Source organism: Podarcis liolepis (genome assembly GCF_965112155.1).
Source record: "Podarcis liolepis genome assembly, chromosome: 13".
In the NCBI taxonomy this organism is placed as follows: Eukaryota; Metazoa; Chordata; class Lepidosauria; order Squamata; family Lacertidae; genus Podarcis; species Podarcis liolepis.
The window spans coordinates 55,153,745-55,177,913 of NC_139573.1; the positions used below are offsets into that span (position 1 = coordinate 55,153,745).

The following is a 24,169-nucleotide window of genomic DNA, read 5'->3' on the forward strand; positions in this document are numbered from 1 at the left end:
CCTTGCTTCACCTTCAGGCACTTTTCTTCCCAGAGAAAAACAGGTGTGCCAAAGAGGAAGAATGGAGGGCCATGGTGACTGGGGTGTGTCTCTGTGTGCCTAGGGGGAGGAATCATTCATGAATCTGCCCCACTCACATACAATTCCAAGTGCTGCATGTCTTATATTGACATGAAAATCCACCACCTCCAGTGCTCTCTCACTTTGGGCACTTTTCTGCCTCCCTGGCTGGCTGGGGACAAGAGTGCCTGAACTGAGGGTGGGGAGATAAGGTGTGGGGTGGCGTCTGTGTGCATCCGGCATTTGATGTCGGACTTAGGCATGCTCTTGCGCTCTGCTTTACATGAGAATGAGGCAGGCAAATGAATAACCAAGCCAAACTTCCACCATCACGTTTACTTTGAGCCAGGTTTCTCTGCCTGCTCAGCTTGGCCATGCCTATTCCCTCCAGACGCCTCTCAACTTGTCTCCTCTCTGAGACGTGGGCTGTTTCGTGTGACGTTTCACCGCCAGAAGCTCAATGCAACCTAAGGCTGGAGAGACAAACAAACAGAGGAGCTGTTCCACATAACAAGCGCTCAAACTCACAAATCCCCTGGATGGAGCAGGCGGCCCAGGAGGCCCCGGAAGCCCAGGGGGGCCTGGGAGTCCTATGCCAGCATCTCCCTAGAACAAGAATAAATATGGTGAAGTTGTGGGGGGTTTAGAACACACACGTTAAGTTAGGAGATGGTCTGTTTAATGCACACCCGCCTCATGAGAACTGGGTGGGTGAGCTGAGGGGAGCTGAACCCTCTCAGCTTTTGTACACCTGGGGATGCTGTGTGCAGCACCAACATAGATGAGACTTAGCAGACCTACTAGATGTTTTTGTCTAGTCTGAACTGCATTTTTATGGTACATTTAGAATCATAGAATCATAGAGTTGGAAGAGACCACAAGGGCCATCGAGTCCAACCCCCTGCCAAGCAGGAAACACCATCAGAGCACTCCTGACATATGGTTGTCAAGCCTCTGCTTAAAGACCTCCAAAGAAGGAGACTCCATCACACTAAATTTATTGTTATTTTAACTAAATTTATTGTTATTTTAACTAAATTTATTGTTATTTTAATTCAACAGTTATGGAACTTTGGTGAATAGTGGTATATAAATATTTTAACTACGCAAATAAAGTAAACTCTTGAAGGCCCACTATGAAAAGTATGTGATACATTTTCATAGAATTGTAGTAGAGTTGAAGGAACTCTTAAGGGTCATCTAGTCCAACCCCCTGCAATTCAGGAATCCCAACTAAAGAATTCCTGAGAGATGACTATCCAACCTCTGCTTAGGGGGTCCAAGAGCTCTTACTGTCAGGAAGTTAAGTTTTATTCTGGCTAATATTGGCTGGACCCCACGACACAGTTGCCTTAGCTTCCATGAAGGTATGCAGAATAGGGTGTAGCCCAATAAAATGGGACCCATTTCAGAAGTTGTGGTCTCAGAATGTAGACAAGGTACTTGGAGTTCAGCTGACTGCCTGGGTACTCAACTCTGGTTATGTGTCTTGCTGGTGTTAAAGACCATGTAGACATTTAAGCCCATTGCTACATACTGAATTTGCTTCTGTAACGCTGCTACAAGCCTTTTAAAATGCACTCTCAACATCGGCATGTCATGTGGCTTCCTAGGAGATGTGCAGTCATGTGTGGGACCATCTTTCCCTACATGGAAGAAACATGGGAGTGCCTTCTGCCAAAAGCTTCTGTCATAGGTGAAGCCACCTTAGTTCACAGGATGCATCAGTTCACATGACCCATGATTCTCATGGCAATGAAACACCACTGTTTTTGTAAAAAAATCAAAGCCGTGCCTACCTTTTCTCCTTTAAGGCCAGGTTCCCCCTTTAGCCCTGGAGAGCCCCGAAGTCCTGGTTTACCCTAAAAGAGAAGGTATATTAACACCCCCTTTCCATTAGCATTATTCTGTACTAAAAGGCTATAATTAAAGTAAGTCTGGTGCGCCAGCAATCCCCTTCCCCCTGCTGCACCAGCCAGTGTGCCAGGGAATGGAATCATATTTGGTTCCTGAAGCATCCCACCTAACCTGGGCTGTGGTGGAGTCATATGGACCAGCAGCCAATAGCTCGCTGACTGGCTCCAGTTCATGGACCACCATCATGAATAGCACTGATCCCAGTTCAGAACAGCTGAAGGAGGTTCTGTCTAATGAGGACATTTCCTGGAACTACGTTTTATATACACAAATGCTGGGCACTTGGCTAGTGTCATCCATACGTATATCTAGGTTACTTACCGGTAACCCATCTTTGCCAGAAATGCCCTGAAACAGAAACAGAAACAAACTTTACAAAACCTGTGTGAAGAGATTAAAATCAACTGATCAATACTGGCTAGCATTTTATGTTGTATTAAGGATAACCTCTTCCTTGTTGCGCTGATAAAATATTTTTTTATCTTTGTCTCCTGCCTACTCTCTCTGCACCAATCCCCACTTTGGGTACCTATAAAACCTACATAACTACCACCAATTGCTGGTTCTCCCTTAAAAGGGACTACTGCTTTGACAGAATTTGTCTCCAGCTTGCAGCCCAGCAATATGTGATGAATTGACATGTGTTACCTCTAAGTCTGGAGCATGCCCAGTCCTTTACTCAAGCAACTCAACAAAGCAAGACACAGCAACTGTATCTGATTTTAGTCAAATGCAGACGGAAGCTTATTAACTAATTCCATATTACAAATCCCAATAGCTAATTCTGTGTTCTGTCAGTAGGCAAATTCAAGATATTTTGGCACCTGAACCGAACCACAAAATGGCGCTTCCATCCTCACCAGGGAAGAAGAGGTGAGTGAACACATGAACAAGGGAGCATCATGGGTAGGCAAACTAAGGCCCGGGGGCCAGATGTGGCCCAATCACCTTCTAAATCCCGCCCATGGATGGTCCAGGAATCAGTGTGTTTTTACATGAGTAGAATGTGTCCTTTAATTTAAAATGCATCTCTGGGTTATTTGTGGGGCATAGGAAGTCATTCATATATTTTTTTTCAAAATATAGTCCGGCCCCAGACAAGGTCTGAGGGACATTGGACCGGCCCCCTGCTGAAAAAGTTTGCTGACCCCTGGTGTACATCAAGATCTGCTGTCCCTCTGGATCCTGCCCCTGAGGCAGTCGCCTCCCCATGCCCTGTGGGTGAGCCGGTCCTGGACAAACGAGATAATCCACTGACAGATTTGCCACACATTCAGAGCGGTGTGCTTAGTGTTGCGGCTGAAGAAATAAATGGGGTCTGGCAGCAGGCCTAGTAACAAACAGGCTGGGGTGTGTTTGCCTCAAGCCGCCTGAGAAAATGCATCAGGTTTGCTCGGACTGCGTTGACATGTGGGCAGAAGGTGGAGCTGCTCCAGCCCCAAGAACTCTGAAGCAGGAGCCAATATCAAAGGTGGCCTTCACTCGCTCCACTGGCAGCAGCCAGTGTCAAAACATGACGCTGGCCACTCGGACTTCCTCAGAACAAATTAGGAAGCTGCTCCCAGCAGTGGCTTTGGCTTCTGTTGGCACAGTTCAGGGTCAGTTTTGTAGCTACTTTTCCTTCCTGCTTACACATACCAGGAATGGGTCTAAAGTGCTGCTTTGATTGTATATTTGCTAAACGTGCTCAAGAGAAGCCAGATGTGTGCAAGAAGGCAATCTGTGTTATGTTGTCGCTGGTTGAAGGGCTTCAGCAGAGGAAACGGCTGCATAGAACAACCCCTTGTGTGCGTACCTTTGGACATGGCCTCACTTGTCTAACTGCAAACCTCAAAAACGTATCCAATTTAAGCAACACCACTTTGATTGCCAGTTCGGCTTTTTGACTGCCACTCTTAACCACCTATTATTTTAGCTGTTTTTGTCCCGTCTGGTGGGAGGAAGATGTTTTAAAGAAGGTAGGGCTGCCATATTTCAAAAAGTAAAAACTGAAAGTTGTTGATGCCCAAAACCCCGTGATTTTTTGATTGACTTGTCTAAGGTCCAAGACAAAGCGCCGCCTTTTGGAAATTCCCATCAAATGTCAATTCTGCTTTGGAAATCCCGGTAATGTCTGGGGAAATCTGCATGTATGGCAGGTTTAAAAGAAGGGGAGGGTTTGGCTTTCCCTCCTGATGGTTCATGCTGGACTTTAAATCACATGTATCCTGCTTTGTAGTGGACCAGGAAGGCCTGGGCTGGGACCTGCCATCATCAGGGATATTTGCAGCTTGAGAAGTGCCACTGAATTTTAGGAAACATTTTTAGCTTACTTCTAAATATAATAGTCTCAGAAAGTGAAAACTGATTTATATCATACGCGTGCTGAATGAGATTAGACAAGAGAGGGCAGACAACAACATTTAAAGGAAGCCAGCAGCAGTGGAAGGAGACTGAGGCAGCAGTGCCAAGAAGAGTCAGCACCTGGGACAAATGGTGCTGATGGCAGCTAGCCAGGAGCGCCCTAGTTTACAGCCAGTTTACAGGCCTGGGGCCTGCCCTCAAAATCCTGGGCTTCAAGTAAGTGCAGGGAGGCTGGCTGGTCATCATCTAGAAGACCTCTGGGGTCTGTTCACCAGAGGATCACAGTATGGTTTCTTTATTTCTCCTGAGGCATGACCATGAGAAACTGGTTCCATGTTTGTTTAACCGAGCTGTCAATTAAATGAAAATGCATAATGCCAAACAAAAACATTTCAGACTGAACCTTCAGGTACTACAGGTTTTGAACTATGAGCCCTAGAGGTCAGTACCAGCTCCCTAACCATTGTGTCACGAAAAGAACTCTACTGCTTCCTTCAAATTACTGTACTCAATTTGCTCCTCAGCACCAACCTTTCCCATTCACCCTTGGCTCCTTTGGGATGAAGGGTAGGATATAAAATAATAATAACAATATTAATAATGGAGGTAGAATCAAGAGTTTAGCTATAACTAATGCAGGATGATTAAAACGCCTCACTGCTTGGTAGGGTTCAGTTAAAATCATTTATCTCACATTGTGCCCATTTTAATTAGTGTCCAAAAGACTTCCCATTTCTGCAATTTTTTCACATCCACATTCATTTAATACAGTGGAACCTTGGTTGTGGAACATAATCTGTTCCAGAAGACTGTTTGACTTCCTAAATGCTCGACAACCGAGGCGCAATTGCCGGTTGGCAAAATCCATTGAAAAATGGAGAAACGCACCTCAGAAGCTATTTGACTTCTGGGTTGTCAGCATTCGAAAGCCGAAACGTTCAACTTCTGAAGCATCAACGACCAAAGTTCCACTGTACTGTTCTTCTTCCTCTTAGAAGCATTTCACTCCTTACCTGTCCTCACTACCCTCAGCCCCTCAATGCCCTCACTGCCCTTTAATTCCACATGTTGTGGCAATCTGCATAGTGTTCTTCACAACATCACAATGTTCTGCCTGATGTGATGACATCACAGATGCACAAAGACAAAAAATATTTTAATGTGTTTATTATTTAATGACATGGGTTGCCGCAGCCAACGGAATTTAACAACATTGTGTGGACAAATGAGACCAAAGCAAATTAGGACCAAGTATAAAAGAAAAGAAAAATGTGCTAAAAAGAAGTAGAAGAGTTTGGATTTGATATCCCGCTTTATCACTCCCCGAAGGCGTCTCAAAGCGGCTAACAATCTCCTTTCCCTTCCTCCCCCACAACAAACACTCTGTGAGGTGAGTGAGGCTGAGAGACTTCAGAGAAGCGTGACTGGCCCAAGGTCACCCAGCAGCTGCATGTGGAGGAGCGGAGACGCGAACCCAGTTCCCCAGATTACGAGACTACCGCTCTTAACCACTACACCACACTGGCTCACCCAGGGGAAGAGAAAAGAGTGTTGAATAACCTTGAAACGGTGCAAATGCACATCAAGGTGAGTATTTTTGTTAGCATTTTATGGCTGTATCCAATTATGCTGCCTCACAAAAGCAGAAAACATTCTGCACAGATCTAGTGTTCAGTGAGAGTGCAATACTTACAGGTTTACCATCCAGCCCAGGCTTTCCAGGAAGCCCAGGTTGTCCAACAGTCCCAGGTTCTGCTTCATCCAGGCCTGCTTTTCCTGGTGGTCCTGGTGGTCCTTCCTCTCCCCTTTCACCTTTTTCACCTTTTTGGCCCTTCAGGTAGAAAATATACAGTTATGGCTATGAACCTAAACTGATTGATTTGGAACCCATCCCCATTTGGAACAAACGGGTTTGCTTCTGAATAAACATGGCCAGAACTGGACAGTGAACTTTATTTTTGTACTTTAAGGCATAGCATAACTGAAATCAAAGAGACTGTGCAACCTAGGTAAGGGGTGCCTTGGTGAGGGTGGGGTGGGGGTTGCAGCAGGGGCAGGGCAGGACTTCCCTGTTTGCCACAAGCAGTGAAACAGGACAAGCTACCCCTGATTTGGAGTTACGTATATTCATGCACAATTGTGTGGAAGAAAGTTGTTAGTGTGGAACATCCCTGGCATACGGTGCATTCCGTGGGAAGGGCAGCTGATTCCCCACACCAGCCCCTCCAAGGACAACTTTAGACCACAATCCAAAACATGTTTACTCAGAGGTAAGCCCCACTGAGTCCAGCAGGTCTGATTCCCAAGTAAGTGGATGACGGATTGCAGCCTTACTCCTGCAGGAAACCATACTTGCCTTTTCTCTGCCTGTAACTTGTAGAAAAGCATCAGGAGGCTGAGGTGCTGTTTTTAATATTTCCTGAGCCATAGTGGTAAGTTCACTTTCCTCTTTTCTAATTGCTGTAGTGGTTAAACCTAAAGGGGGGTGGGAGGCAGAAATTGCATACGTCATAAAAATATGTAAGAGACTGCATAATAAAACATCATCTGTCAGGAATGACATAATGGTGTTGATTTGGTTCATCGGGGGGGGGGGGAGCACTGAGAAAAATGACAGTAAATGACAATACCAAAAAATAAAGCAAAAGACAAATTCTAAGCTGAAAACAACTGTGGGTTGTTGTTTTTTAAAGGTAGTGTTTAACTAAAATGATCACAAAACTCTAAGCTACAATTAAACTGACACAAGCAAAGAGTTTAAAATTACAGTGCCTTGTTCTTGGACTTTAGTTGGTCCCAAAGTTGCTTCTAAGAGATGGTGGCCTGAAAACTCCATCTCTTCGGAATGAGGTGCTGTGGTTGGCGGGGCGCCTACGGGTCCAGCTGTTGTTTCTTCAGATACGTTCTGAGTCAGGTGCTAGGCAAGAATGCAAGGCAAATGTTATCTGGATATTATTACTGGGAAAACACATTGTTGTGAGAGACAGAGCATAAATCTGCGTGCTTCGTTCTTTTTCAAGGTACTTTTGGATCCATGACAATGCTATTTCCCCCCCCCCCCAAACATCACTTACTTTGTAGATAATAATCAAATAAATAATCAAAAGTGTGTGAAATAGAGGGTGTGGTTGGCCCATGGAAGTAACTTTGTTGAGCTAACACACCCACTAAAGGTAAAGGGACCCCTGACCATTAGGTCCAGTCATGACCGACTCTGGGGTTGCGGCGCTCATCTCGCTTTAATGGCTGGGGGAGCTGGCGTACAGCTTCCGGGTCATGTGACCAGCATGACTAAGCCACTTCTGGCGAACCAGAGCAGCACATGGAAACACCATTTACCTTCCTACCGGAGCGGTACCTATTTATCTACTTGCACTTTGACGTGCTTTCGAACTGCTAGGTTGGCAGGAGCAGGGACCGAGCAACGGGAGCTCACCCCATCGCGGGGATTTGAACTACTGACCTTCTGATTGGCAAATCCTAGGCTCTGTGGTTTAACCCACAGCGCCACCCGCGTCCCTAACACACCCACTAAGTTAGAAGTAATACCAGTGGAGGCTGGTTCATTAGCGCAATTACCAGTGGGAATTGTAAGCAAAAAGTGCAAAAGTTTCCTCCAAATTCACAAAACTCTTAAAGCCGCAGACTTTTCTGTTTCCCACACACTCCTGAGCCCTCCATTCAAACTTAGAGAGGTACATATTTCAGTCAATCTCCTGTTCTCTGCCAATCAGCTCTTTGCCCTGTTCAGCCAGTCCCAATCCAAAACATTGCTATGGCCAGCAGGTCTCTTCCATCGATCTCCAAGCAGAACAATTCCTACTAGAGGGGATATTTCCCTTGCCTGAAAAAGCGGACATTTTTATGAGCGTATGAAAAACGTAGTGCAATTGTGTTTGTTACAGGAGCATTTGCAATGTGCTCTAGGGCAACCGTGGCACCAATAAGCAGCTTTATCTGCCTGGCAGCTGGGTTGTGTAGAAGTATGGGTCTTCATTTGCTTCACTCTATGCTTCCAGCTTTGGACAGCTTGCTTGGTTTTTGCAATGCTCCTGTGTGAACATCCACTTTCCAAAAGCATCTGTTGGGTGACTCTGCTGGCTATTATATACAGTCTTGAGCTCTGCTTTGGCATTTGGCAAGGAAGAACACACTGAGATCCAGTGAGCATTCTCTGCAGCCAGTATATAAATCCAGGGACTTGTTGGCATTTAGACACTTCACAGCTGGCAAAAACGTTTTAAGTTTTGTTAGCGGCAACATAAATCTTGGGAAATTCAACGCACTGAAGTTCTCTCTAGCATGCCCTTTTAAGTCCATGGGTATTTAACATACCATTTTTTAAAAAATGAAGCTATGAATCCTGCTCAAAGGGAAAAAAAACACTTTACCATTAAATTCTTACAGCTTTAAAAAACGGATCACTTCACGAGGCTTTCTGGCTTATGATTGTTTGGCTTCAAAATCTACACAATGTAAAACATGGGGTGATTATTGCACACAAAGAGCCTTAGTGTAGCTGTAACGAGGGCTTCACACAAACTGCTCTTTGTCTGGAGGCGGAATGAGGGGCAGAAGACAGTTGCCAAAGGAGCAAGTAAAGAGGCTACATATAGGATAGTACTTGTCTTTAAGCCACGAAATCACCTCCCATCTCAGCTTCATTCCTTGGTATTGCATTCGTTCAGTGTCTGCATCTGCTGGGAAAGTATTTTATCCCTTTGAAGTATCTTAAGGGAAACCCGTCAGGATTCAACTTGATTCCCTGATGCAATATACAAAAAAACACCTGAAGCCTAGAATCTACACGCTAGCACATTAGAGCGCATTATAATTCATATTAATATTACTCCCTGCTTTAAATAACTATTATAAATAAGTTAGGCAGTGGACACAGGGAAAATCCTCATCTTTATGGAATCATTCACATTACTGGATAGGAAAAGTGCAGTGTACAAAATGCATTTCTGTATATATAAATGTTTAGACTAACATAGTCTATCTTTATTTTTGCCTAACAAATAATTCTGATGCAATTCTGGAGCTCCCTGCTCTACGAAAAACAACTGACGAATTTTAAGGGAAGCAAAAATGGCTTGGTAAGAGTAGTAAAACTTGCCAGTGGGGGTGGAGGTGGGATTCCACATATTCTATTCCATTTCAAGGTGATTGGGGCAGATTGTAGCAATGGTAGAACATGGAAAGAAGTCATCACCCACCATTAATTAGGGTATGCTTCCAGGTGTCATTCCAATTAGCAACAATAGTGTCCAAACAGAAATTGAAACCAAAATATCTGACAGAAGAACCTCCTGCTGTAGGTTTTGGGTGTCCCTACTGCTGTGATTCTGTCTCTCATACCATTACGAGATTGGAATGAGAATTTCACCCACTAGAACATTTGGATGGTGGGTCAGTGGCTGTCGGTCAGTAGCAGACCATTGTAAGTGGAAACATCCTAACTATCCCAAACTATTACTTGTAGGTACAGAGGACGGACTTTCTGGGAATGAGAAATAATCCTTTTAATGTCATTTACTTATTTATCTATTGAATTTATATACTGCCCTATGTCCAGAGGTCTCAGGGCGGGCATGAACCGTAGTTACAACACAAACAACAGAAATGATGTTTTGAATTAAAGTTAAATTGGTATAATCATAAGCATATCATTTTGGCTTTGCCAGCTATGACTTTCAGTGCATAGAACATTATTTTGCACATTAATAGGAAGCCACTACAATAAAGCCAGTGGTGCCTACTTGAATAAAATATTGGGGGAGCCCAGGTAAGTCCCGCCCTGCATAATCGTTCCCATGACACGGTGCATGCACACCAATTGAACAGCAATGCTCATCAACTTTGCCCCGTCCCCGGCCCCCTCAAATATTTTATTAGGAGAGCAGGCGAAGACCCCTTGGCCCTTAGGAGTTGGCTCCAATGGACAAAGCTGAACAAGATCTAAATCATTCCTCTTCTTCCAGGCCATTATGTTGTTATCCACAGCAGTGACTAGAGGAGGAATGACGGCTGGGAGCAGCGCAGAGAAAAGAAACTCCATGTAGCAGCACTGCCGGATGCCTTCATCTGCCCCAGCTGCAGCAAAACATGTTTCTCCCTTATCAGTCTCTACAACCACAGCAAGTGCTGTAACTCACCAATGGTTTGACTTCACCGCCAAAGGCACAATCCTCATTGTTTCCTGAGACAGACAGACGCCAACAACAAAAAGTTATGATGCCATGTATTTTTGTGTTTTTACACTGTCAATTGTCCTATGATCCTTGGATGAATGGCAGTGTAGAAATTTAATAAATAATCACTATCATAATACTTACTGGGGCTTGTGAGGGCCGAATGATTTCTTGCGTCTCAGGGACACCCTCCTGTTCTTGAATGCTGTTGTAGCCACTGCTTTCTCCTGAAGCCTATGAGAAACAGGCAGGCCACAATGAAGAATTTAGGTCATGCCCACATGAGGAATTCCATAAGGAGTTTGTGTGTGCAAGCCTTAGCCATTGGCATAGACACATGTATGTTCAAACCATTAATTACTTCATTAAGTAAGATAGAAGAATAAATCCTATCCATCTCTGATGCAGTCAGCTGTTGCTGCATGTAGCTCCAAGTTCATACTCAATGAACACAACCCTTGTAAAGAATCATTAAACCAAACGTGCATCAAACAATTTAGCCTGTTGCAGCAAAAAGTAAGTGTGCAAGATCTTGCACAATTTCGTCTCATCCATAACTGGTGAGGCGAAAACAGGCGCACACCCCCAGCTGCTTTCCTACCCAGGGGGAGAGGAAATCAAGGTTTGTGACCCTCAGCTGAAGAGCTGGGCACACTGGGAGCTGTAAGCAACTTTTAATAGAAAGCGAGGACGCCTGCTTTTGCTGTGGAAACAGCTGTATCAAAGCCAAGCTTCCAATCCTTGTTGTAACTGCAGAAAATGCGTACAGGGAAGTACTCACATATGGGTCATCATCCTCACACTGGTCCTCGATCACTCTTGGATCTGGTTTGATTGTGAGCTGCTGGATGGAGCCCTGAAAGGAAGCAGAAGAGCCAATCAAGGGGACATTCTGGATAACAAATCCCACCAAGAGCAGGAGACTGGACACTTTGGGTGGCGGCTGCTGTCTTTGAAAAGAACGGATGTAGATGAATTAACTGCGATATAAAGGACTGTGGGCAATTGTCAGGGAACTGACATCGGAGCCAAAGGCGGAGGGAAGGCTCCCAAGTGATGCTGGAGAGGGACCCAGCAGGGAGAGAGGCAGCTCATCAGCTGGGGAAGGAAATCAGCCGCAACACCAGGGATAAAGGGGGGGCAGATGGGGGAATCGGCGAGAGGGCTCCAGGACTCTTCGCCGGACACCAGCGGGGAGAGCACGGGTCCTCTGCTACCCACACCCTCCCTGCGCAGAAGACTTCCGCGCAGGGAGAGTAGGAGGAGACTTGGCGTCAAACAGCTTTTATGCTGGAAAAGGTTTAAGAAACGCCCACTGACGGATTCTGCTAGTGACTGAAACAGCCACGAAGTGAAGGGCTGTCCAGACAGAAAGGTTTAACCAGGCAACCTAGCCAGGAGTGGCGGCAACTTACGCACGAGCAACCCCTATTATTACAGCAATGAAAGAAAAGGATGGGGAATTGTGGCCATTTTCAGATACCTAATGGCTGTCATGAGAAAGAGAGAGATTAAACTAAGAATATAAGGCGGCCCTGTTGGTTCAGGCCAGTGGCCCATCTAGTCCAGCATTCTGTTCTCACAGTGGCCAACCCGGTGCCCACGCGAAGGCTGCAAGCAAGACCTGAGCACAACAGCAGCTGCTCATCCTTCCGTTTCCAGCAACTGTTATTCAGCAGTGTACTGCCTCTACTGAACTCCAATCCTGCTTGTGGCGATCACCAGTGGCGTAGCGTGGGTTGTCAGCACCCGGGGCAAGGCAAGTAATTTGCGCTCCCTAACCCGTGGATTTTAGCACTCAAGTGCGAGCGCGCGCCCCCAGATGTTGCGCCCAGTGCGGCCGGCCCCCCCTGCACCCCCCATGCTACGCCACTGCCGATCACACAGGGTCTCCGGACGTTTAACGATCTATTGATCCCTGTGCCACCACGGTGCTCGCTTCCCCGCTACCACCAACCAGTTACTCTCTGGTAAAACACTGAGTCCAGTCAGTTGTTAAAAGTGAACAAAAAAAACCCCAAGTTTATTTTATAAACAAGTTTATGGTTTCTCAGATAATATTCCTTTCAGTATCTTAACTTTAGTTTCTTTACGGGCATATACCTTCCTAATACCTTCTGACTATCTCAACTGTTTGACTGACTCCTCTTAACAAATTCTCTCCATCTCTCACATCAGACTAGCCCAACCCACAGACTTATCTCCTCTGTCTCTTCTAACTCCAGACTGTCTTCTCAACCACCCTAACTCTAACTCCTCCAAAAAAAACCCCCCTCTGTGCATAAAACCTTATACACAGTTAACTCTGCTCCCTGGGTTCCCATTGGTTAGTCATTTTACAATTAGTTAACCCTTTCCTTATGAACCCAGTATGATGTCACACACCTAGGAGGACCTTGGTAGAGACACATGCCCGCCTGGCAAGTTCTCTCCCTCCTGGTTGGTTGTTTGGGAGCTTCAAAAGCTTTCTTCAGCCTGAACATCACAGCGACTGATACCAAAAGGCATTAGCACGCTTACGAACCTGCAGAGTATTGGCAGTTCGTGTAACAGAACTCAGTAGCACAGCGTTTTGACTAGCGTTTTACATATAATACACTCGGAGCATTCTGACTTAGCTCTTTCCTCTTTCTCATCAGGCAGCAAAGAGAAAGAGAACAAGGGACAATCGTCCCACTTCACAGAACACAGTAACACAAAACATCCTGTCTTCTTCACTTCCCACACTGTGGAATGAAAACATACACCGTCATGTGATAGACAACAATCTCATGACTGCAAACACGGAGCAAGAATCCTAACACAGGTTTGGATGTGGGCTGGGCCAGGGGGCGCAACTGACGGAGCAGGAAGGCTTCCCTCAGGTCCACGCCCAGGCCATTTAAGCAGCCCATATTTGGGGTCCTCACCTGGGTTTTTCCCTCGTCAAGGACACAAAATCGCATATGAGTATATGCAAATTCATGTCCTCTTTTTTGAGTGGAACAGAAGACTCAATCCAGACATAAATGCACTGAGCCTAGAAAATCCTGTTGGCATCTTTGTGTTCTGTTCTGGTCACCACACCTCAAAAAGGATATTGCAGAGCTGGGAAAGGTGCAGAAAAAGACAAGCAACCTTGTCAAGGAACTGGAGCAAATGTGAACATTTTGGACACTATTGGGGGGGGGAGTAAAAGGGAACATGACAGAGGTCCATAAAACTATCCACAGTGTGGAGAAAATAGATAGAGAAGTTTTTCTCTTCTCACACACCACTCAGAGTCACCCAATAAAGCTGAATCCTGGAAGATTTGGGACGGAAAAAAGGGAGTATTTCTTCACACAGCACATGGTTAAACAATGGAATTTGCTACTACAAGATGTAGTGAGGGCTGCCAACTTGGGGATTAGATACAATTGTGGAGGATAAAGCTTTCAGTGACTACCAGTCATGAAGGCTATGCACTGCTATGGAAAGGAATAACCTATTTCCAGTGCATGTCATAATTAAGTTCCATCTCATTTCTTCACTAATGTGCAACTGTTTTTTTTAAAAATAAAAGTCCATATGAAAATTTGAAAATACCTATTTTATCATAAAATAGTTAAATCTCAGTATATGCCTTTCTAAACATATTTTATATTTTTTTAATAACCATTTTAAAATGCATTTGGGTGTGTTTTTGAGCAAAGGTCAGAGAAGTATGAAACAGAAGGGATAATTGCCTTCTGATCCCTCTATCAGAATGGTATGTGGAGATTGGATCAGTTCACTTAAAAATGGAGACTCTCCATCCCCTGCTAGGATTCTCTTCCCCACATACACACCCTTAGTAACTAATAGTTTGCCTTCCAGGTGCCAGTATCAATTTTCCTTGTCTCAAGAACCATCAGGGCCAGCCCTACCATTAGGTGGAATGAGACGACTGGCTGAGGCAGCAGATCCTGAGGGTCAGGGAGCAGGCAGAGCTTTGTGTGCCAAGCTGGCTTGCTGCCTATTGGTGCAGTGGATGAAGCTGTCCCAATACCAGTGCCAGTACGGTCAGCTTCTGTACGTGGAATGGGGGGGGAGGTGCCGCCATCTTGCCCTTTTCCTTGGGCATGTCTTGGGCTGGCCCTGAGAGCCATGGACCCAGTGGCGTAGCGTGGGGGGTGCAGGGGGGGCCGGCCGCACCAGGCGCAACATCTGGGGGTTAGGGTTAGGGGGCGCAAATCCACTGGTTAGGGGGCGCAAATCCACTGGTTAGGGGGCGCAAATTACTTGCCTTGCCCCGGGTGCTGACAACCCACGCTACGCCACTGCATGGACCAAACCTCTTTCCTGTAGAACCGCTGTGATAGACTAACTGCAGAATAATCCACACATTTACTACATGGTGTACTTACGGTGAATCTTTCCAGTCCTGTCGCTCCAGCGTTGCCAACAAATATTCCTGAGCTCGATTCAAAGAGCAAGGGCTGATCTGATCTCTGAAACTGCACCCTGTGATATTCCTCGCAGTCCATAAACAATGCAATGTCGTTGCCCTGAACAGCTATTGTAAAGCGATTCCATTTGTTGGTCATCACTGGGACTTTAAACGAAGCAGCTTCTCGGGATATGTGAGAACCGGGTTCAGTGTAGTACATAATTATTCTCTGGGTGCTGTCATCCACAGGCGATAGTCTGGCTCCCAAATAAATTGTCTTCTGAAAGGCATCTGTTACAGCGAACAAGACACCTCCACGGTCGCTGTTTGGTTTGACGGTGACGCTGATAGCAAAATCTCTGTAGAAGGGTTGAGGTATCAGAGTCCTTGTCAGACGGCCAATGTTAGCCTCTGGCCCAAAACTGTATGCTGGAAACCCTCCATAACCGGTAATGAAGGAGACAGAAGGTGGCAGTGGGACTCCTATTAGTTCAGTGAGATCAAGGTGCTCCTTTGACCCTCTTTCTGTAACACAAAACAAAAAGTATTATTAGTAAGCGCATGCAGTCAGGATTCTATCCAACTTTTCAGGAAGAGCTATAAGCTTGTTCCAACCTTGCCAAATTCTCTTGAACAGTGAGAGAAAAGGCACTCAGACGGTTAAGCAATAGATACTTTTCCATTTTTTTATGCCGTTAAATGTCACGTAACTTTAAAATGTAGACCATCGGTACTGAGCTTCTGTTGTTGTTTTTTGCTTTTTGCTTATACATTGGTTTTTATTCTTCCCTGAGACCTGGGCACCCACAGCTCCCCTTGCAAAATACCAGGAGGGGGTAATGAGTAGCAGAGAACCAGCAAGTGTGTGTGCTTAATCCATTCTTTCTCTTCTCTGGGCATCAAGAGATGGTGGGACAGCTGATCTACAGAGCAGATCAGTCACAGAAGCACACCACCCAACTGCCATTTCTTTGCTGTACATTCCCTCTGACATGTACAGTGGTACCTCGGTTTTTGAACAGCTTAGTTCACGAACCACTTGGAACCTGAACAATGCACAACCAGAAGTAAGTGTTCTGGTTTTTGAACTTTCTTTCGGAAGCTGAACGTGCTCCGTTTTGAGTCTCCCTGTGTTTCCTGTTGTGCTGCTAATTTGCGTCCCCCCCCCCCATTGTAATTCAAGCCTTCCATTTCCGATTGCAGTGTTCTGAGGTGGTATTTGGAGCTTATATTTGGTGCTTCTGTTTTTGCTAGTTATTTTGCGTTTTTTGTTTTGAGGCTTTTTCAGTTAATTTGTTTTTGGGACTGTGTGGATCCTAGTTCTGCTACTGATTGATTGATTGATTGATTGATTGATTTGATTGATTGATTGTGTGACTGCGGAGATGGATAAAAGCCCCCCATCCAAACAATGACTATCATCAGCGCAGGTAAGAAAAAAAGTAATTTTAATTTTTATCATCTACAATACTGTTTTATTTATTTTACAGTACAGTCCCTTGATTACTGGGATGTGGGTGGCGCTGTGGGTTAAACCACAGAGCCTAGGACTTGCCATTCAGAAGGTCGGTGGTTCAAATCCCCGCAACGGGGTGAGCTCCCGTCGCTCGGTCCCTGCTCCTGCCTACCTAGCAGTTCGAAAGCACGTCAAAGTGCAAGTAGATAAATAGGTACCGCTCCAGCGGGAAGGTAAACGGTGTTTCCATGCGCTGCTCTGGTTCGCCAGAAGCGGCTTAGTCATGCTGGTCACATGACCCGGAAGCTGTACGCTGGCTCCCTTGGCCGATAAAGCGAGATGAGCGCCACAACCCCAGAGTCGGCCACGACTGGACCTAATGGTCAGGGGTCCCTTTACCTTTACCTTTACTTTGATTATTACTTTCATTTTATGGATCAATGGTCTCGTTAGATAGTAAAATTCACGTTAAATTGCTGTTTTATGGGTTTGTTTTTAAAAGTCTGGAACGAATTAATCCGTTTTTCATTACTTTCTATGGGAAAGTGCACCTTGGTTTTGGAACACTTTGGTTTTGGAACAGACTTCCAGAATGGATTAAGTTTGAGAGCCAAGGTACCAGTGTAGTTCCACCCTTGCTGTATTGCACTGTGCACCAAGCATTGAACACAGTCTGAAAACCGTGCTCCAAGGCAAGTAGTTCTGCTGTGAAGTTACAACATTTCTGGCACATAGCTTGGTGCACTGATCTCTTCCCTCAGACCACAGGCTCTCCCTCTTCCTTAGAAACACCCTCATCTCCCTTCATTCAACAGAGAGGTGGAAGAACCGCTGGCTCCAAATGCTCTCAGGCTGTCCCTTCCAAAAATTGGGGATACCTGATTGCATGTTGCATTTGTGTTTTTCAAAGAACTCTTTGGCACTGACAAATCTAGTACAAAATCAGGGCGACCAGGATATTTGGGGTTATCCGGAATGACTCAAAGAGTAGAAATGAAACACAGGCTCAACTGGTGTGAGGGAAGGGCTGGCCGAAATCTGTTGCTAATACGTTTGAATGTATGGCTGGCAGCGCAATCTTTACAAGGTTTCCTTTTGTTTAAATTACACAGAGCAGAGTACAGGAAAGTGCAGCCTAATCCCCTCCATTATAGAACAGCTTTATATTAATCCTTTGGAACACATAATCCAGCTTGTCTACATAGTTTGAAATGAAGCAAGAAAAAAAAATGCAAGTATAGACTGTAAAGGAAAAGACAAAATGGAAAGATTTCCATCCTTGGAGTGTATTAAGTTTCTGGAATTCCCTTCATAAATCCCACTAATAGACAGACAGGTTTATTTCATGCATTTTGAAGTGTTTTATTTAGCTGGTAGTGCTTTGTCCACTGTCTTATATTGTGATTTGATTTAAAAATAATAATTGAATGCCTGTATGGAGTAACTTAGCTGCAGTTTTTTGAAGGTTTCCCAGTGATACCAATAACACGTCATCATAATGCCATAAATTAATAAATATGAATCTGATAAGGTCATGGAGAATATTAGCATTTTTCTCAAATAAATTAATATAACAATGAAAGAGAAGTCTTGCCTTCATTGGCACATAAGCATAGAAGGTGCTTCCCCAGCAGAACATAAGATTAGGGCAGGTTGGTATATGGAAAGACTTTCCATCAAGTATTCTGGTCCCAAACTGAATTATTGACACATACTGCTGTGGTACTGCAATCCCCGTAATTAAATAATGTGGAATTTTTCATTAGTGTGTCATTTTTCCTGAATGAGAAGATGGTGGTGATTGTTTTAATGTATTTGATACACTGAGATCCAGGGCCTTATAGTGGTTCCCTCATTGTGAGAGACCTTCTCGGTAGTAGCACCCTCCCTGTGGAATGTCATCCTGTCAGATGTCAAGGAAATGAACCAACTATTTGACTTTTAAAAGACATCAGAAGGCAGCCCTGTATCGGGAAGCTTTCACTGTTTGATGTTCTACTGTGCTTAATGTTTTTGATTTGTTGGAAGCCACCCAGAGCGGCCGGGGCAGCCCTGTCAGATGGGCGGCATATCTATAATAACTTATTATTATCAAAATTTATATACTGCTCACTCAACAGAAAAGAGGTTTACAAACAAAATGCTCCAAACAGGATCATTATAGCTATCACACAAATTATGCAGAGAAACCAATAATTAATCTTCCAACTTTCAAACAAACGAAATGAAGCCATAGGAACATGAAGACATACTAAATTTAATTGTGGGAGTGGCGAACCCCCCCCCCCCACTGAAGTTAGAAGTTATCCACTTTGTCCTCTGTGCCATCATGCCATTTTTCATCATTTAAATCATGGGTAGGCAAACTAAGGCCCAGGGGCCAGATCCAGCCCAATCGCCTTCTCATACTGCCCCGAAGACGGCCCAGGAATCAGCGTGTTTTTTCATGAGTAGAATGTGTCCTTTTATTTAAAATGCATCTCTGGGTTATTTGTGGGGCATAGGAATTCGTTCATCTTCCCCCCCCCAAAAAAATAGTCCAGCCCACCACAAGGTCTGAGGGGCAGTGGACCGGCGCCCTGTTGAAAAAGTTTGCTGACCCCTGATTTAAATCAATCCTTCGAAGCTGCTGGCTGCTCCATAGTAGAAAAATTAAGGCTTCTGAGAGGAGAGCTATTGAATTTGGGTGTAGGGAAAAGGTCATCTGAAACTACCTCCCTTGGCCCCCAGAGCTTTATTTCAAGGGAAAAAATGTGCTGGCACTCACCATGAAGTTGTTACAGGAAGTGCCACACTTTTCACGTTGGGGGGAGGTGCCAGTACTGAGTACCCCCGAGTACCCCCAGAAAGAAATAAAAAAGCACTGCCATTTTCCCTCCAGAAGTCTCTTGGGAACTGTGCTACATGGTGTCATTGCACCAGGCAGACACGGCAGACACCGAGAGCAAGGCCACCGGTGGTAAATTAGTCTCCCCACCTCTGAAAAGTTAACCCCCTTAAAAGCTCTGCTAAAATACCTCCCCAAATTTTGCCACTTGCAAATGACTGGCAAAATTGCAAGTACGTTTTGCCTTATTGCTAAGCTAAAACCCAATCAAACAGCTGCGTTGGTGGGGGGGGGGGTGAATCGATAGACCAACCTCTCAGCATAATACATAGTTTGGCCTCCTGTGCCAGTCTTTTCTGAGCCGTGAGTGGTCCTAACCAGCCTCGTCCACAATTGTACCCATGCTTTGTATAGGGAAACACATATGGACCCTACAGCCTGCCAATATGGCTGGCAACAATTTCTATGACCAGAGCTGTTTCCCATGCCTGGGCCGTCCTTGCTGAGCACTAATGCAACATCAGTGAGGGATGGGGCACACGGCCTGTGGTTTCAGCACACCAAGCATTACTGGAGAGAGGGACGCTACAATGGCTTCCAATATACTGAGGTCACAGCAGGTAATAGCAAAAAAGCCCTTTAATGGGTGGGTGGGTGGGTGGGGGAGAGACAGAGTGGGATGCGTGTGTCTTTTGATACGACCCTATCCCTACGGCTTAAGGTAGGTAATAATATTCAGTGCAATTCATTTGCATAATAAACCTGCTGAATAGAAAGGCAACTTATTCTTCCAGTCTTACAAAAGAGCAACTGAGGGTGAGGACTTGCCTATAATTCCACTACTCCTGTCCCTAGAAAGCATGGGTCTGAGTGATTTTCCGTTTGTCCTGCCACTTTCCCCAGGAAAAGCTGCTCTTTACTGCTGAATCGGAACAAACGTCAACCCGCAGAAAAACCAATGGATGTTTATTTTGATTTAGTGTTAAATAAGCAGCGTGTTTCTCTGGGAGGGGGAGATCAGTGGGGCAAGCAGAAGTGTGGACGAGCCCTGAGAAATGATGACCTACACAAGACCACCCAACAACTGATCAGAAACTAGAATCAAGGTCTCTCTCCACTGATCACAAGAAAAACAGAAGTCCATTTTGCTGGGACAATCTCTTATTTTACAGCTAATGTACCTGCTTTCTTCTGTTTCCACATATTTATTTTCTCCGCTGTTCTGTACTCCAGATCCAATTCCATAGGTGTTTTCCTAGGAAAATGCACGGCTATTTTTCCAGTAGCTAAGGTAGGTTTGGAAGGTACACCAGCAACACGTGGCGCCATGCCAGGGGTATCCCATGTTGCTGGAACTGCTGAACGGGCCCCAGTCTCCCTCAATGCCCAGCCACTGGTTGAATATATCCTTGGCGTGGGAGAAGTAGCAGGACTGGCGGTCACTGGCAAAGGTGAACTAGCCGTCGCAGGAGAGCCCCACAGCTGTTGCCACCACCATTGTCCTTGTACCAGGCCAGATGGCATTAGGAGAAATAGCCAGGCAAGTTTAGCCAGCATCTTCTGTTTCAAAGCCGGCACACAAAGGGTCAAAATTCCTTTCTGCTTCAACATCTACAACTGGCCTGTCAGAGTGAAGAGAAGCAACTTCATCCTTCTGCCTGTTTTAAAAGAAGCTCCATCTCCATATTATTCTCTGTGTATCAGCTTTTTGATGGAAGGACGGTGAGGCGGGGGGCTTGCCCTTCGCAAAATCCAACTGGTCCTCTTAAATGCTTCTAACAAGCCTCCATCCTTCTGCAAAGCCTGTTAGTTAGCAATTTCCTTTTCTCATGGAAATGAAGGGTTTGCCAGCCAGTCTTAGGAGGAGTCTTTTGTGTTTACCAATCGCAGCGAAGGGGGCCCGTCTGCCTCCCTCCCTGATCCCAAATCTTTGCCTCCTAAGCAGTTTCAGAGAATTCCATCACGTGTTACGTCTCCCCATGGCGGGTTTCAGACACACAGAGGGAATTAGGAAGTAATGTTCTCATTAAACTCAGAAGAACCAGGGGTGTATAATCTTTATCAGGTGCATTTGATAAGGGCTTCTGTGAAACATGAATATATGGATATGGATTTATTTTTGTGACTCCTATCACAGCAGTGTTAAGGCGTGAGTGAGATTTGCCCCTAAACATTCTGCACTAACCCTGCCATGCATTCTTCTTTCTTCCCACCCGTAATAATTCATAGTTTTGGGGGAAGCAGGAAAAGGCATCTAAATGAGCATGCCATTCGTTTCATGGTTACATTCCCCCCCCAAAAAATATATCAAGAGAGAGTTATTTATTGATACTTATTCAAAGATATACAGAAATACAGACCGATTACAAAGTATCTTTTTATAATATACTGAAATAAAACAGCTGCTTAATATAGAAACGAACAGGGGCAGAAAGAAAACAAGAAAAGGAAAAGAAAGACCTAAGGAGAGTGAAAGCCAAAGAGCAAAGAGAGAGGGGGGGGGGGGAACCTGAAGAAAAATAAATGAAGATAAAAGGCTCATTAAGATCCAACCATTCTATCTTCTATAAAACAGTATTTTATTCATTCTTCAAATCCAGATATTACAAGTTCATTTTCTCTTTCACACAAAAAGTCCGTAAGAAATTTCCAGTGCTTAATAAATATCAGTAATGATTTTTCTCTAATTAAACACGTTAACTTTGCTATCTCAGTCAAGTCCAATAGTGTAATCAGCTATATCTTTCCATCGTCGTGCATATAGCAGTCTCACCGCTGTGATCATATATTGGGGTAATCTCCCGTAATCCCTTTTCAATTGTGTACCCATTAACCCTAAAAGAAAGCATTCCGGCTTCAATTGAATATTAACCTTTAAAATCTGCTGTATCCTTTTCTCTTTTTTTTTTTGGAAAATAATATTTATTACTTTTCCAACAATTTAAACACTACAAAAGAAAGAACAATACAATACAATACAATACAATACAATACAATACAATACAATACAATACAATACAATACAATACAAAAACACTACACAACACTAACACATCAAACCAACAAAACAAAACAAAAACCGTTTAAAACACATCACACCATTTCAATCTTTCATTCACTTATTTCAACGACCTCCTCACACCTCCCTCTTTGTATTCCACTTCTGTTAATTGTTTCAGCAATTCCTTTCCATCTTCCTCTGTTTTCTATCCTATAATTATCATAACACATTTTAACCTTATTTTTTCCTTTAATACTTTATTAATCTATTTATACTTAATTCCTTATAACATTTCTACTAAAGCCATATAACTTCCTTCCAACCTTTTTACTAACATTCATTAATTTTACAGTATTTCTGTAAATAGTCTTTAAACTTTTTCCAATCTTCTTCCACCGACTCTTCTCCCTGGTCTCGGATTCTGCCAGTCATTTCCGCCAGTTCCATATAGTCCATCAACTTCACCTGCCATTCTTCCAGGGTGGGTAGATCTTGTGTCTTCCAATACTTTGCGATGAGTATTCTTGCTGCTGTTGTTGCATACATAAAAAAAGTTCTGTCCTTCTTTGGCACCAATTGGCCGACAATGCCCAAGAGAAAGGCCTCTGGTTTCTTCAGGAAGGTATATTTAAATACCTTTTTCAGTTCATTATATATCATTTCCCAGAAAGCCTTAATCTTTGGGCACATCCACCAAAGGTGAAAGAATGTACCTTCCATTTCTTTACATTTCCAGCATTTGCTATCGGGCAAACTAATAGCAACACCTTGGACCAATAGCAAGTCGGCAACCGGTGCAGATCTCTGAGCACAGGTGCTATAAGCTGACAAGGGCTGGATCTACACACACCTTTTAAATGTTATTATGTCAAGGTGTTTGGTTTCCTTTTTGTTTCCTTTTTCACAATGTCTATCTGGGTTTTGGGTGGGGGTAGCTCTGCAGCGCCCTCTGGTGTCGCATTTTATCAACACATAACCAACATTTAAAAAGAAAATTTTAGCGTTAAAAACCATGAGTGTAGATTCGCCCAAGGCCTCCCTCTTGTCTGCAATCGTGCTGCCGCATTCTGCACTATCTGCAGCTTCTGGTCAAGCGCGAAGGATGCCCCACATAGAGAGCACATTGCAGTAATCCAGTCTTGCAGCAAGCAGTGCATGAACTGCAGTGGAACTCTTAAAGTCACCCGTGCGTACTTACCCCTTCCCCTCTTGTGAGATCAGGGCAGCTGCTTTCACCTTAATTAGGCGGCTGGTGAGGCTGCAACTTGCCGCTATAGAATTATGACTTGAAGAAAAAGAGGTGTAAGAGAAAGCACGGTTTATTTATTTTTATTACCTTCTCTTCACCATAAGGTCCCAGGATAGGTTACAACAGTTAAAAATACCATATTAAAAACAATTTCAAGGAAACAGTTGGAGGAAATGTTAATAGAACAAGTAGTTGTTTCCTTTCCAGCTTCCAAGGGAGCTACCTAATATTTATTTACTTACTTGTTTATTACATGTATATGCTGCTTTTTCCACTAAAGTGACTCAAAACAACATACAATGAAATAAACAATCATTGGAACCAACTATAAGAACGAGAACTCACAAGGGCATATTTTAAAGGTCTAACAGCTTTGCTGCATGTTTTATGATTTAAAATTTCTTCTTGGGTTCTCTCATCAAAGAATACTTGCCCCAAACCTGGATCTAGGATCATTTTATAGCTATCCCCCCCCCCCCTGAACCAACACCTGCCACCTGCAGCAGACTGATGACATGTTGGGACAGCCCCATATCTGTCATGGTGGTGTCTGTGAAGTCTTGAGCTGCCCCAGGTGTGGTGGAAATCCCCCCAGAACCAGCAGTCTAGGAGTCTTCAACAGCACCTCTGAGCCCTTGCCTGCTCTGATTACCCAATGCCAGTTATGGGGACAGGAAGCCTCATGTAAGAGAGGGAAAGCCCAGAGAAAGCAACACACACACCCTGACCCTC

The 24,169-nt window shown here is 44.4% G+C and overlaps 1 protein-coding gene across 3 annotated transcripts in view; it reads right to left on the minus strand.

The window, feature by feature from the left end:
* Positions 1–24,169, minus strand: part of COL15A1 (collagen type XV alpha 1 chain) — a 121,129-nt gene that overhangs the window by 55,560 nt on the left and 41,400 nt on the right. For all 3 annotated transcript variants that reach the window (XR_014518736.1, XM_083473125.1, XM_083473124.1), the window contains exons 3-11: positions 14,882–15,429; positions 11,296–11,370; positions 10,659–10,748; positions 7,093–7,237; positions 6,677–6,795; positions 6,014–6,151; positions 2,299–2,325; positions 1,860–1,922; positions 589–666 (exon numbers count right to left, since the gene is read on the minus strand). Coding sequence is in view for 2 of the 3 variants with exons in the window: in XM_083473125.1 (XP_083329251.1) it covers positions 589–666; positions 1,860–1,922; positions 2,299–2,325; positions 6,014–6,151; positions 6,677–6,795; positions 7,093–7,237; positions 10,659–10,748; positions 11,296–11,370; positions 14,882–15,429 (1,283 nt within the window). In the remaining variant the exon portion in view is untranslated. The remainder of the gene's footprint in view (positions 1–588; positions 667–1,859; positions 1,923–2,298; positions 2,326–6,013; positions 6,152–6,676; positions 6,796–7,092; positions 7,238–10,658; positions 10,749–11,295; positions 11,371–14,881; positions 15,430–24,169) is intronic.